This window comes from Embiotoca jacksoni, unplaced genomic scaffold (genome assembly GCF_022577435.1).
Source record: "Embiotoca jacksoni isolate LCO1_2020_lvr unplaced genomic scaffold, fEmbJac1.0.p SCAF_13, whole genome shotgun sequence".
NCBI classification, from domain to species: domain Eukaryota; kingdom Metazoa; phylum Chordata; class Actinopteri; family Embiotocidae; genus Embiotoca; species Embiotoca jacksoni.
Window position 1 is genome coordinate 2,768,340 of NW_027185263.1, and position 13,372 is coordinate 2,781,711.

The following is a 13,372-nucleotide window of genomic DNA, read 5'->3' on the forward strand; positions in this document are numbered from 1 at the left end:
CTATAGGAAAACTCTGAAAGGAAAAGTGAAAATAAGGATTTGTGATGATTAAAAACAAGTTCATTGAGGAATTCACAGAATAGTGAATGATGAAAGACAGAATACTTTTGACCCACGTTGTACATTAAAGGGTTATGGTTTATTGGAGAGGCCAAATTACACCAAAATCAGTAAATCTAATGAAAAGCAACAACCTGATGTTTTCTATCACGTTAAAACAACAACAACAACAACAACTTGATAGAAGAAGACTGAAAAACTGCAACCTAAAACCTGAGCTCAGTGATGATGCACGTTTCTTCTGGTTGAGCTGAGCTCTCCGGTCTGAATGTCAACCGGACCTCGTGCTGTGAGCCGTGAGACGGACAGTGTAGCTTCAGGACTTGTGGTTGCTGCTGCTGTTGTGCTCGGAAGGTAAGCAAGTTAACTCCACGGCAGACACCGAAACTGCAAACTCGGTTACTCATTCAGTCCAAGGCGGAGGAAAAACAACAAACCCCGATGAGACATTAAGACTCGCTCCGTCTCTGTCAAGGAGTTTCACAACTCTCGACTCAGGTCAGTGAAAGTTTACCTTCCCGAGTCCGTACCTGAAAATAAGGGCGATATATATATATTTTCTCCTCCAGAAGAATATTGTCTGTTCTTATTAGAGTCTCTGATACGAGAGCACAAGCTGAAGCTTCAGTGCACACGGCGCTGCCCGCCCGATTACACTTCCTTTTTTTTTTTTTTTTTTTTGTCAGAGCATGTTGCTGGATAACACAGCCAGTGAGCAATTCTGCAGCGCCGTGGCAACGGCCCACTGCAGGCCAGGAGACCTCGCTGTGCACAAAGGTTCACGATGTGTCACTTTGCCCAAGTGGAGGAACGTAGGATGGAAAGACTGCAGCAGGAAAGTAAAAAAAAAAAAAAAGTAAAAAAAAAAAATACTTAAGGAGGTGAGGGAAGGAGAGCCGGGAGGTGGGGGGAGGGGGGGTTAGAGGTTGTGTAAACGAGGAGGAACATAACAGATGAGAGTGAGAGATGAGAGGACCGAGAGGAGTCGGCGAAAGGACAATAATTCTGTCTAATAATACAGATAATCATCGGGATTCGGCGTCACCGCGGTGCATTTTGCGAGATGACTAACGAGCTACATTACACCGTATGAGAGATCTTGTTTTCCATCTTACTTTGAGGTGCTTTGAAAAAATACCACAACTGATTCATTATCTCAGCACCTCATAACGGCTGCAAACAAAACGAAGACCAAGGTCGGGACAAGTAAAGAACCTGCCGCCTCACGCTGGCGCATCTGTCGTCCTGACTTGTCCGTCTCGTCTCGCCACGCCTGGCGTTGCAGTTCCACGGTTTTGTTCACGGCAGACGTCCAGGTTGCTGCTTTACCAGTCACGAAGAATTTTTTTTAAAGTTTATATTAACGTTAAAGTGAAACTGTGGATTTCCATGACAGTAAAATGACACTTTCAAATGTCAAAAAACGGAAATAAATAATAATAAAAGTACAATAATGAGTGAGGAGGATGTCTGAAATTCATGTTTTCACAGGTGAAATGTAACACTAAGATATGTTAATGATGATACTTCCACACGTGTCCATTTTTTAAGTCAGCATGGATGAGAAGTCCTGAAGGCTCTCAGAATCACAGAAAACGTGCGTTTCCACGGCAACCGAGTAGACGAGGTCCCCGAAATACGTACGTCTTATCGACACCAAAAAAAAAAAAAAGATGTGTTCACGTGTGATCTTCAACATTTAATGCGAGTAAAATGTCAAAGAAGAAGAAAAAAACAACAACACATGCCTGTATGTGAATTTAGTATGTGAGTTTCTATGGAAGGGTTTATGAAATATGTCAGACTTAATCCTTTGTTGATTCACGGGTAGCCTGTACATGTATATTAACCATGAAATAAGATGGCAGGATGTTAATCTATCAGGAAATGTGAACATAAATAGGAATTGGTCGTCTTCCGGTGAAATAAAATGTTTTTTACACGACTACGCAAACGACTCCAATGATCCCAGTAATTACCTTTCCATGTCAAAACTGCAGCATTTTTTGTGCTTAAATTTAGTGCCAAGTCGGTACCTGCCCGCCGGGACACGACGACAGCTACGCATCAGGCAGAAACAAAACCTAAAACCAAAACGAGACTCGCCGCGTGGCACACATCACAACACGCGTCCGACAGAAATAAGAACAGGAAACGCACGAGGCTCCTGCGGGAAGGCCTCGTTCTCGTCGGTACCGGGCGGCTTCAACGGTCTGCACGCGGCAGCCGCGAAGAATGACGGGCGCCGCCTTTGTCTGCACTTTCTCGACGTGGCAGAGAACTACGGGGAAAAGCAAAAGGATATTACATACTTCGTGTAAATCCAAATGACAGCGTGTGAGACAGAAAATGCTTCACCTGCGGTGAAATGAATTCCTCCGGGCCGGCAGCGTGGCAATCACAGCGACCCAAAAATGGCTCGCGAGGGGTCTTTGATTACTGTCTTTACTGTCAGAAGGGGGAAGTTGCATCGAAAGCGGACAGGTGGGAATTGTGGAGACGCGTGCTTGAGAGAAACAAACTTTAAAAAAAAAACAACTAAAAAAACTAAAAAACAAACCCAAAACAGCGGTTTTGCTCGAACCGACTCAGCGATGTTGAATAACGAAGGTGAGATCGGGAGTTATGTATTTTGAGGGCCTCGTTAACACCGAGCACGACGTCTGAAATCTCACAAATATGATGAAACGCGGCGCAGATCCTCCGTCTCTGCTCTAATGAGCCGGGCTTGTCGCGCAACACCTGAACGAACGGCGCTAAAGTGGACCATTTAAGACGCATATTTGCGTGTCAAAATAATATACCATCAAAAGCCTATTATAGCTCGTTGGGGGGAAGGAGAGGGGGGGATCTTTTGAAAAAAAAAATTAAAAAAAATGAGGCGACGCAAGATGTTTTCCAAGCACTCTAGGTCATTTGAAATACCTCCATTCTTCAAACAACTCTGTAAACACGCCATTTGTATTCAGGTCCGGTGGAGATGGAATCGGTCTGCGGTGAAGTACTCCAGCGGCGACGACGGCAGCAGCCACCCGCGTTGAGTGTTAATGCTCCCATTAAACATTTGTTGTGGGCCTGTTTGCTGCTGCTGCTGCAACGCATGACAGGAATGCGAGAACATTTTTAATGAGCCGAGTACCCTTAACCCAAGACGACAACTCCTTCATTGGGGTCCCGGCTCCCGACAACCTTCATTTTCCCACTGGGGCCTTTTTTTTTTTTTTTTCTCTCTTTTTTTTCCCCCCAAACCTTAAAAGATGTTGTTTTTTGAAGCTTCGAGGCAAATAGCTCATTCATTTTTTATTACCTTATATTGACAAAAGCGTCTATGATATTGACGTGAAGGCCAGACAATTGGCTTCATCTCGAGGGCAACGACGTACGCAGCAGAAAAGGTGCAAGTAAGCAGCTTTTTTTTCAAAACTGTTTTAACTCCGACTGTGATTTTCAGACTTGAACGAAAAAAAAACACCAAACGACCTCCTTGTTAGTCCAAAAGCATCATTATGGATGCGGAAGTAGAACTTTGGGATAATGAGTCCTCTGGTAGTCATGTACAAAGAAAAAAAAATAAGACATCCAAATTACATTACGCTGCATCGAACGCCTTCTGGCTCGGCTCCTTCAGCTGTGGGAGTTTAGATAAGAGGTGAAAGCGGAGCTTTTCAACAAGCTTTAAAGAAGCTATTATACGCGATATATTTCTTTACTGAAGACAAAACTTTAAATGAATGGAAAAGGAAACACACCTCGGCAATTATTTGATGAATATGTTGTGAGCGTCATCCGTTTAATTTCTGTAAAAATGGCCATTAAATCTGCGAATCCGACTGGTGGGAAACACAGACCGTATAGAAAAGTTGACGCAGCTTCCGGTTCTGAAAATTAGGCCAATGTGGAAGTGCCTTAAGCTGCAATACCACCGAGTGCCACTAGACGCCGTCTCCCATTCAGCTCGTCTCATCAAATAGAAAGTTATTCTAGTTATTACAAGTTGTTTCAGCGTTGTTGGCTAAAGTCGCTCCTTCTTATTAGTTTTCTGGAGGTCCGTCTAAAAATAATCCCTCATTCACTTCGGGAGTGTAACGGGGGTGATTTGTGTGTGCGGTCGAAGCCTCACCTTCGGTCGGGCAGGATGGGAACCCTCCAGCCTTTGATGAAGCTGAGATTGTCGTCGGAGAGCTCCACCTGCAGGGGAAGCTTGGGAACCCAGACGGTCAGCTCCAACGGCGCGCTCAGGTGCTCGTAGCTGAAGATGACCCTGGCGTTCATGGAGCCCCGCGTCTCCTTCCCGTTGACAAACACGTAGTCGCAATTCATGGACACCTAGGACAGATCACGGTCAGAAGTCAGAGACCATCTATATGGTAATGGTCACATCGGTGGCAGAGGGATCTAAGTGATGTGTGATGATGTACGGCGCAGACGCGGCTGTCAGCGCCGCCATTCGCACCGGGAGCCGTTCAAGGTCCGACACTTTCAGCGGAGCGAACGTACAAAGCAGCGGTCGGGTCTCTCGGCCGTCTTGAGTGCGACGTTAAAGTTCAGGGCACATACTTCGCCGATGCGTTCGTTTCGTCCTGAAAGTTTGTTTCATCCCAAATTCAGGTTAACCAAGAAAACTGGATTGTATTGCTCATATAGTCGCGATGAAAAGAGAAGACGGAGCCCGTTTCTGCTCAATTTCTTTTAATCGTGCTTTTTCATGGCCGTGCAAAATCCCTCTTATTAATTTTTTTTCCGATCTTCCTGCAGTCTGAAGTCACGCGAGTTAATTACCGCACATTATCCGTTATGTAAGTAACTTCCGGACGCCCCGCCGTGAAATACCTCCCTACTTGACCTTCGTTTGACGTCGGCCGCGTGCGTGAACTTTTCACGCCTCGGAGAGACAAAACGTGACACCGACACAGTTTTTCCTCTGGTGGACAGACAGCGGTACTACACGCTTTGCCGTGATCCCGGGCTGAGCTGCGAAGCACCACAAAATCCGTGGACCTTATTTCTATCGCAGAGGAAACCTAAGTCGAACCAAATTTATCGCCCTTGACTGACAGGACCGGGAATCCAAGAGAAACCGATGTTTATTGAAGAGTCTGCAAGGCTGTATTTTCCCGCTGTGCGCCGCCGAGGCTCCAGAATTAGCCCCATTTTCATTCCTTCGCAGCGCGGCATCAGCTGATTTGAACAACCCTTAATCAAAAACATGAAAAGGCTCGGTAAAAAAAAAAAAAAAAAAAATCAGCTGCTGTGTTTGGTCAGAGTAAGAAAAAAAAAACAAAAAACAGCAACAGACTGGAGCGTTGATGACACAGCGCTGTGAACAACAGCTGTAAACAAAACGCTTTCTGGCCGCGGGCTCGTCTCAGCTCTCATTTGCATCTTTCATGCAGTCAAGTTAGAGCTTCTAAGTGAACCCAGTGTTTGTTAAGCATGTTAAGTGCAAATTAGGCATTCGAGCCACGTCTCCACGCCGCCCCCTCCCTCGGCCGCGCTCATCATAATGATCTATGAACGATTACACGGACACGCGACACGCCAAGAAAAAGCTTTTAGGCAAACACGTAAGTCACACGATAGGAGCGCCGACAGCTACGTGACATTTCACATGAACTTCACTTCACAACGTCGGTGCCACATAAACAACCATATTTCACCTTTTCACGTGACATTTTGTGTAACGCGATATCCCGTGTGACACCGGGTGCGAATTCTGTTTCTAATTTGAAGCCTTTTGGCGAATGCCATTTTTAACACAAAACCTTTCTTTAGGCTTTTCCATCCCAGTCCAAAAAAAGAGCCCCCCAAAAAAATGATCTCCAGCTCCCCATTTGAATTATCATAAATACTTGTCCCCTTCTAACACTAAATTATTAACTGCAATGGATCTGGAGGGCTTTTTGCTTTTGGGCTCCCGTTGGAAGATTTATCTAGTGTTGGGAGGTAGCTGGCATTGTAATCAGAGGATCTAATCTCCCGCAAATGGAGGTCGGGCTGGCCAGTCTTCTCAGGGCTGGGGATTCATCATAACTGGGAGGAGGTCCGGGTAATATAATTCCCCCACATGCAGACAGGCCGGAGCGGGGGTGGGGGGGGGTGGGGGGGGGTGGAGAGGACCTGGTACGATGACAGTCTTTTCCCCCTCTGGTTCAGTTAATGCAACTTTTGTGAGGGTCTGACCTCACGGGCGGCCGCAGAGTCCCAGCTTTTGTGCGTTATCGCTCCGCGTGAGTCTGATCCGCGGAAACCGAGTCACGAAACGGGAAAGAGGAAAAAAACAACAACAACAACAACAACAACAAAAAACCACAGAGGAGCTCGACGCCGTGACCCCGGCCCACCCACGATTAATCACTGACCGGCCCGGCTGTATGTAGAGTTGAGAACATCTGCCTGACGTGTACTCCCGAAAGCAAACGCACACACACACACACACACACACACACACACACACACACGCGCACACACACACACACACACACACACACACAGAGAGAGAGAGAGATGTGGAAACATGGCCCTCGCGCTGCAGTGCCACTTCACCTCCTGCAGCTATTGCTGCTGATAAACTTGGCCGGCTAATTGCAAGTCAAAAGCTGTTAGCAGCTCCGGGTGCCGGCGGCCCCGCGGGGGCTCGCCGAGGAGGGCTTTCACACGCCGAGCCGCCGCATGCCGTCACGTCCGCTGCTAATGCGCCGTGGCATCTTCCGCGGCGCCGGCAGATTGCGCCCGGGCGGCGACGGATCGCCGGGACGAGCGCGAGCGCCGCCCCGACGATCCGTGTTTGGCGCGGCCGGCTCGCGGGACGCGGGGACGAGCGTCCCCGGTCGGGTTAATAAAGGTGAAGACACCCGAGGGCCTTTCGCACATTTATTCCGTAACATTAACCGGATTCATTTCCCAAACGGTTCCGGCGGCGGCGGCGTCTGTCCTTCGAGCGAGCGGCGCTTTAATGCCGTTTTTATTATGATGTGACTATTCACACAGTGTCGCTAATGTTTCTCTTTTCTCTCCATCCTACATTGATAGCAGTTAAAAGGCGTTTGCTCACGTAATCCCGTAACAGAACTCGGGCCATCATTTTATTCCGTGTCGAGCAGTCGGACTGCCGGCGCAGATTTACTGCCATTACATCATCGCCTCATTACATACACATGACCCTCCGGCAATTTAGTGCTGAACCGGAGCGGTCGAAAATCTAAATGAATTGCAGCGCGAGCTGCCGTATCTTGTCTGAAAACACATTTCCCATGATGCAACATTTTTTTTGTCAGGAGACCCTGCCGAACTTTGACTGTATATAAAAAGCGTGGGAAGCTCCCGGGTCTGAAAAATGACGGCCGGTCACCGCGGGTGGAGAGGCGCGGCGTATATCTGCCTTTTATTCGACAGCAGGGAGGGTTGCCATGGTCACATGCATATGCTGATGATGTACAAGGGACCCGAAGCAGAAAAAAAAAGATCTACGCAGAAATCAACAAAACCAAGATACATGCAGGATTCAGAATATATATATATATATATATTTCATGTTGGAATTGAAATTGGGAAAAGTTATGAAAGTTTAAAGTGCATGGCGGGGTGTGGGAGGGAGGGGAGGGGGAGGGGGGGATTTCTTTCTGTAGCTTCTCCCTGTGTTGCATCTGAAGGTTGATGCCATATGCTCCTGTGCTCTGATCTCTTTTAGGTTCATCAAACAGACAACAGGAAGACAAGTGATTTTTCTTTCCCACGTTTCAGTGTCAAAGGAGCTCGGGAGTAAATTGGCGCGGCTGAAAAACGTGAGCCGGCCTGATGAACCTCAATCCTCCCACATTTCTGTTCTCAAATCTGAAAATCGTTCACTAAATCAATCGCCAGGAAATTCGGCCTGAAGTGAAAAGGCTCCATTTAGGGATAACGTACGTATCGAACGCGCGCTGAATGAAAGCTGACAGATGGGTAAGCATTACTGGGATTGTGTCTCGTGGCTGTTATGATGTTTTTTTTTGTTTTACTTTATGTGATGAATGCGCGCCGGCTTTGGCAGAGCAGTGCAAGCAACGAGTTCATCTAGCTCTGTTAGCTAAATGATCCAGCCCTCATTAGCCCGTTGTTGGTGGGATTAATGATACCGAGCGTGAAAATGATCTGTTGTTCTGGAAAGCCTGGACTTTTAGGAGCGCTTTGTTTGGATGCAGTTCAAAAAATATTTATTTAAAAAAAAAAAAAAAATCTTTTCATTTACTGCAAAACAATAAATAAATGTGATCAATATACACAAGATTTCCCCCTAAAATATATCTATAAAAACTTAGTCATCCAGTTCATTTATTTTATCTGCAGAGATTTGTAATTTTTGCCTGAGGTGAACTGAATTAGGTTCTAGTGGTAGGGATGTGCGTTATTGTATCATACGAGGACAAAAAATTCATTACTTTGCGTGAAACTTCTTAATCTTAATCTTAATTTCAATAATTAATTAATTAATTTTAATATTTGAAGGCAAACTGTTTCGTTCATACGGCATATCTCAAAATCTCTTCAACTAAAGCTGAAAACCTCGGCAAATAATCCAGAAGTGTGCGGACACGTCCACGTTACACCCTCGCTGAATTATTGGATCACACCTCACCTCTATTATTGCCTCCGCTCTTCTGTCTTAAAGGTTTCCTCCGATGTTGTGAGGTCTCGACTTTACTGTTAAGTGCCCCGAGATGACTCGTGCTGTGATTTGAGAGCTGTAAAAATAAAATAAACGAACAGAATTTCCAGTCGAGGTCGGGAACCCGGCTGCGGGCTTTTGATCCCGATGAGCCGTGAGAGCGCCGGTGGAGCCCGGCGTCGCGGCCGGCGCTCAGAGCTCTGCGCGGGGTCGGACGTTTCTTTCCCCGCGTCAAACTGGGACAACCGTGTCTTTATGCGCCCCGACTTTTTGCACATGGAAGGACTGTCGTGCAAACAAATAAGGCCAATCATTTTTTATGATTAGCCTTAACGGGCGCCGAGAGGCTTCGCTCAAAACAAGAGAAACATCGAAGGAGCTGCAGGAATGTTTGAGCGCACAATTTAAACAGCAGCTCTCCCCCGATGTTACTACTTTACTTTCTTCTCCCTTAAATGCTAAATTTGGACTTGCAGTAAAAGGTAAATGTGTCACTGAATATGGAAGTGAGGCGCGCACACATACACAAGCGCGCAGTATTGCCTTATCTGCTATAGGCTCTTGATGCACACTGCAGCTTAGTTATTTCCAAAAGAAGAAAGAACTAAAGAAATAAAAAGTGCTGGTTAAGAAAAAAATGACAGCCTCTCACCTATTTTTACTCTCAAAGTTGGAAGAATAAAAAGAATAAAGAGCAACAGCCTTCAGGGTGGCAAATATCCAAATGAGTAAAAAAAGCACCAAAAAAAGAAGAAGAAAGCTTTATTCAGAAGAAGAAGAAGAAGAAGTGTTGGAAATAATTTGAGTTGAAATGCTGTTTGAGTTGCAGTCGGGAGTCACGCAGCTCGCAGGAGATGTGACGAGATATTGGAAAGCTTTGTGTTGACAGCTCATCAATGACACTCAGAAAACACAACAAACTAAAACAAGATAATCTGATTGGAATAGATAGGCATTCCTCTGGTCATGACGGTAATGCAGGTTGGTATAAAAGCAAGAACAGAGAAATGGGGTGTTGGATCTTTGTCAGGCTCGCTGCGAATCTTTTATTTCAGCATTTCGAGGAGGTCGTTTAATCGAACTGTCGTGACTCGTGTATTTCCCGGACTTGGAGGGCTCATTTTAAATTAACCTCGAAATGTTCAATGGCAGGATTGCTGAAGCAAGCCCACTCGATATCACGAGGCCCAGCGCCTTGTCTTTAATGGATAATGAAAAATGATAAATGACGTGCTGAGGCCGACCGTCCCGCTGCAACACCTGCTCGTTTCTATTGACAGCACAACTGGAAGCCCCGCCCACCTTCTGGAAACAAGTCCACACTGGAAACTCATTAATCTCAACTCTGCGATGAGATTAATTCATAATTCAATTTGTCCTCCCTCGAGCATCCAAAGTTATTAATTGGGAGCGATTTGTGTACAACATAACAGGGACAGTGAGACGTAACACGAGGGTTCGTACGGTATATCAGGGTGGAAATATATTGGACAGATATTGGTCTCTTAAAAGGAACTGATACCGGCCAATCACGGGCGATACGATAAAAAAGTCGGTGTCCGATTCGGCTTCATGGCCTCAAGTCTGTAAAATCTGCAATCAAACCGGCCTCACTTGACCTTCAGGAGCTGCTAAAGGATTTCATTAGTCTGATTTCATATCATAGTTTTACTATTCGATGTACAAAAGACTTTTCATTTTATTATTTTTTTGGGGGGGGAGACTGAATGGATTCCTGAAACAGAAGAAATTGATGTGGTCAAATTTAAAGAGGTCAATAATAAACCCAAGAAAAGTTCAAGTTGCTATGCTGTCGTCTCCTCCTCTCTGAGTCTCCTCCAAGCTGTTACTGTATCCCAGCAGTCGCACAGCTTTTTAAACAAGAAGGAGCCGGAGTCAGAGGAATGTGATGAAGTAGAAAGCGGTTTCAGAGAAACGCTGTTATCGCTTGTCAGATTCTCGTGATAAATCCATCGTTATCCGGAGAGCCGGGTTAAAAACACCATGCAGGTGTTCTGAGGCGGAGACGGTGTTTCTGAAAACGTCTCGCCGCTGGCAGAATTTATTTGTTCCAGAAAAATACGCGCCTTCGCAGTGTTTAAAGCGAAGTCCTGGTAATTATAAAGTTGGTGTGAGGCTGCAGAAACAATGCCCAATCAACGCTCCCTTTCATCCTGTTGCCACGGCCGTCTTCCCGTCCAACATCCATTGAATGCCGGATAAATGATGTGGTAGTTTGGAAGTTCGAGATAGATCTTTGAGAAGAACACAAACAAAGAGCTCAAAAGTGGAACTAAACGACACAATTCACACTTTTCATTACGCGTTTTTTTGTTTTGTTCATTTGTTTTGTTTCTTTACACGCGTCATCGTTTATATTACGTTTTATGTTTGCGGTTGATTACATTCTCTTTATGCCATAAGACGAGACTGATCTACTGCCGTGTCCTCGGCGGCTGCTTTATTGTCTGCACCGCACCGTGTCAGTGCAGAACAAGTTAAGCTCCGCCCTTAGTGAGACACGCAGAGATCAGAGGACACAAACGCAGCAGAGGCTCTCACACCGAGCTGGAAACAAACGGCCGCTCATAAATGAGGTAAATAACGCATGAATAGAATATTTTCGGCTGGTCAGCGACAGCGGGGCGGAGCTATAAAGCTTTTTTTTTTTAAAGGAAGGAAAAGAAGACATGCATGTCAACTTCAGATGAAGGGAAGTGATGTGATGCATTAGCTTGTTCGTCGATTCGGCTGGTTTGGGTGGAGCTCAGCTGTGTGAGTGAATGTAACTGAACGCGAGTAGCTCTCGGACACTTTAGTTTCATCAAAGTAGCTCTAAGAGGAAAAAAAAAAGGTCGGGGACCCCTTTTGTGAGGTCGACTTTCAGAGATTCCTGTGTGAGAAAAGGTTACTGTTAATAAACGTTGCTGCGGCGTTTTCACCGCTGCATATGTGAAAGTAATAACACACATTATTCAGCATTTACTTCCGCGTCTCCCCTTCCACCCTCACTTTCATTATGATCAACAATGCAAGACGACACGGCGACACTTCACTGTGCTGCCTATACAATTATGCAATCTGCCTATAGTGCGATCTATTATGGCTGTAATTGACTGGAGAAAAATAATAACGGCGTAATCACAGCCACTAATGCGCTCTGCAAGTTGTTGTGATCCCTGTCGAATTTATTTAATCAACAAACGAGACTTAATCGTGCACTCTCAGCTTGGATTCCTCGCGAGCCTGATTGTTCTGCATCCTGGGACGTCGGGCGTTGTATGTATTTTTTTCTCGCAGTCGTCACGGCGAAGTGAACAAGGAGAGACGGAGAGGTTCGGCACTTCGGCTCCTTCAGCTAAAGTAGAAGTCTGTGGAGTTTTTATTTTTTTACTGTTCTTATGCAACCGTATTGATGCATATGGAGAATCTTATCGATATCAACTGATTTTTTTTTATGAGTCAAAAGGCAAGAATCTAATGAAGGGCACATATGATTGTTGTGTCTGTGGTGCTGTGAACGAGTGAAAGGGATTACGTCTTCTAAATGGACATCTTCCTCCCAGATGCAGAGGTGGAGGAGATCAGGTTCGGCTGTACCTTCACGATGTCCTCATTCGAGGACTTGCACTGCACGAAGGCGGAGACGTCGGTGACGGCCCCGTTCATCTCGATGGAGACCATTTTGACGGGGATGGCCACCGTGCGTCCAGTCAGAATGGCCGTGTTGATGATCTCCGTGTCCTACGGAGGAGAGAACAGGAGACACGTTACACAGCTGGAAGAGTGATTTATTTATTTATTTTTTGCTCCTTGATATTTCATCAGCCTTTTACTGATGTCCAAATTTAAAGCCATTACCGCCGGGGGCTCCTGTGCCCACCAGGTGAGACTCTCAGCGGCGGACCACAACTCATTACTGTACAATGAAACGTCTTTCATTGGATTTCATCAACTGACATTTTCATTTTAAGTGCACTTTTTTTTTTTTCTTTCCAGTGAGCAACTGGAAGTAACTGAAATGGGGCTAAAGAGGACAGAAAAGTAATAACCTTAACTTTAATCACATGGGAAACTCTTTGTTTTTTTCTTTGTTTTTAATGTGGACTTACATAAAGTGTAAATTTCAGGTTGAAAAATGGGAAGACATTTACTGCACTCATGCGCAGGCTGTGATGGCTCTAACCTTTATACATCTGCAAGGATGTTTCACTTATGGTCAATAATAACTCTTGGAAATGCGAGAGGAAGAATTGCTGCCACGGTGATATTTAAGAGCAAACTGTTAGCTAAATGTTAATATTTGGACACTTGACCAAAAAAAAAAAAAGATGCTTAAAAGTGGATCTCATCAATGATGCACCCTTTTTTTTTTGTCTATTCAATAAAAATATATTATCATTTTAGCTGTAATCAACAGTAATGAGAGGAAGAAACTATGAAGAGAAATGCATGGAGAACTTTTTATTCATAAATCTGTCTATAATAGTCGAACTATCAGTCAACAGCTTGGGGTTTGGTATTTTATTGGTTCATAAACAATTGGTGTATGAAGATTATGTTAAATAAAGAAGACTACTTAAAAAACAAAAGCCTTTAATTTGTGCTTTCTTTAATTGATACGCCTACGCTTACATATGCTCACCAATTATTTTAAAAGCCGATAAA

General features: G+C 45.0%; 1 protein-coding gene across 2 annotated transcripts in view; it reads right to left on the bottom strand.

Annotated features, from left to right (window-relative positions):
- Positions 1–13,372, bottom strand: part of tmem132e (transmembrane protein 132E) — a 327,452-nt gene that overhangs the window by 25,458 nt on the left and 288,622 nt on the right. For both annotated transcript variants that reach the window (XM_069145923.1, XM_069145921.1), the window contains exons 5-6: positions 12,305–12,448; positions 4,181–4,386 (exon numbers count right to left, since the gene is read on the bottom strand). In XM_069145923.1, coding sequence (XP_069002024.1) covers positions 4,181–4,386; positions 12,305–12,448 — 350 coding nt within the window. The remainder of the gene's footprint in view (positions 1–4,180; positions 4,387–12,304; positions 12,449–13,372) is intronic.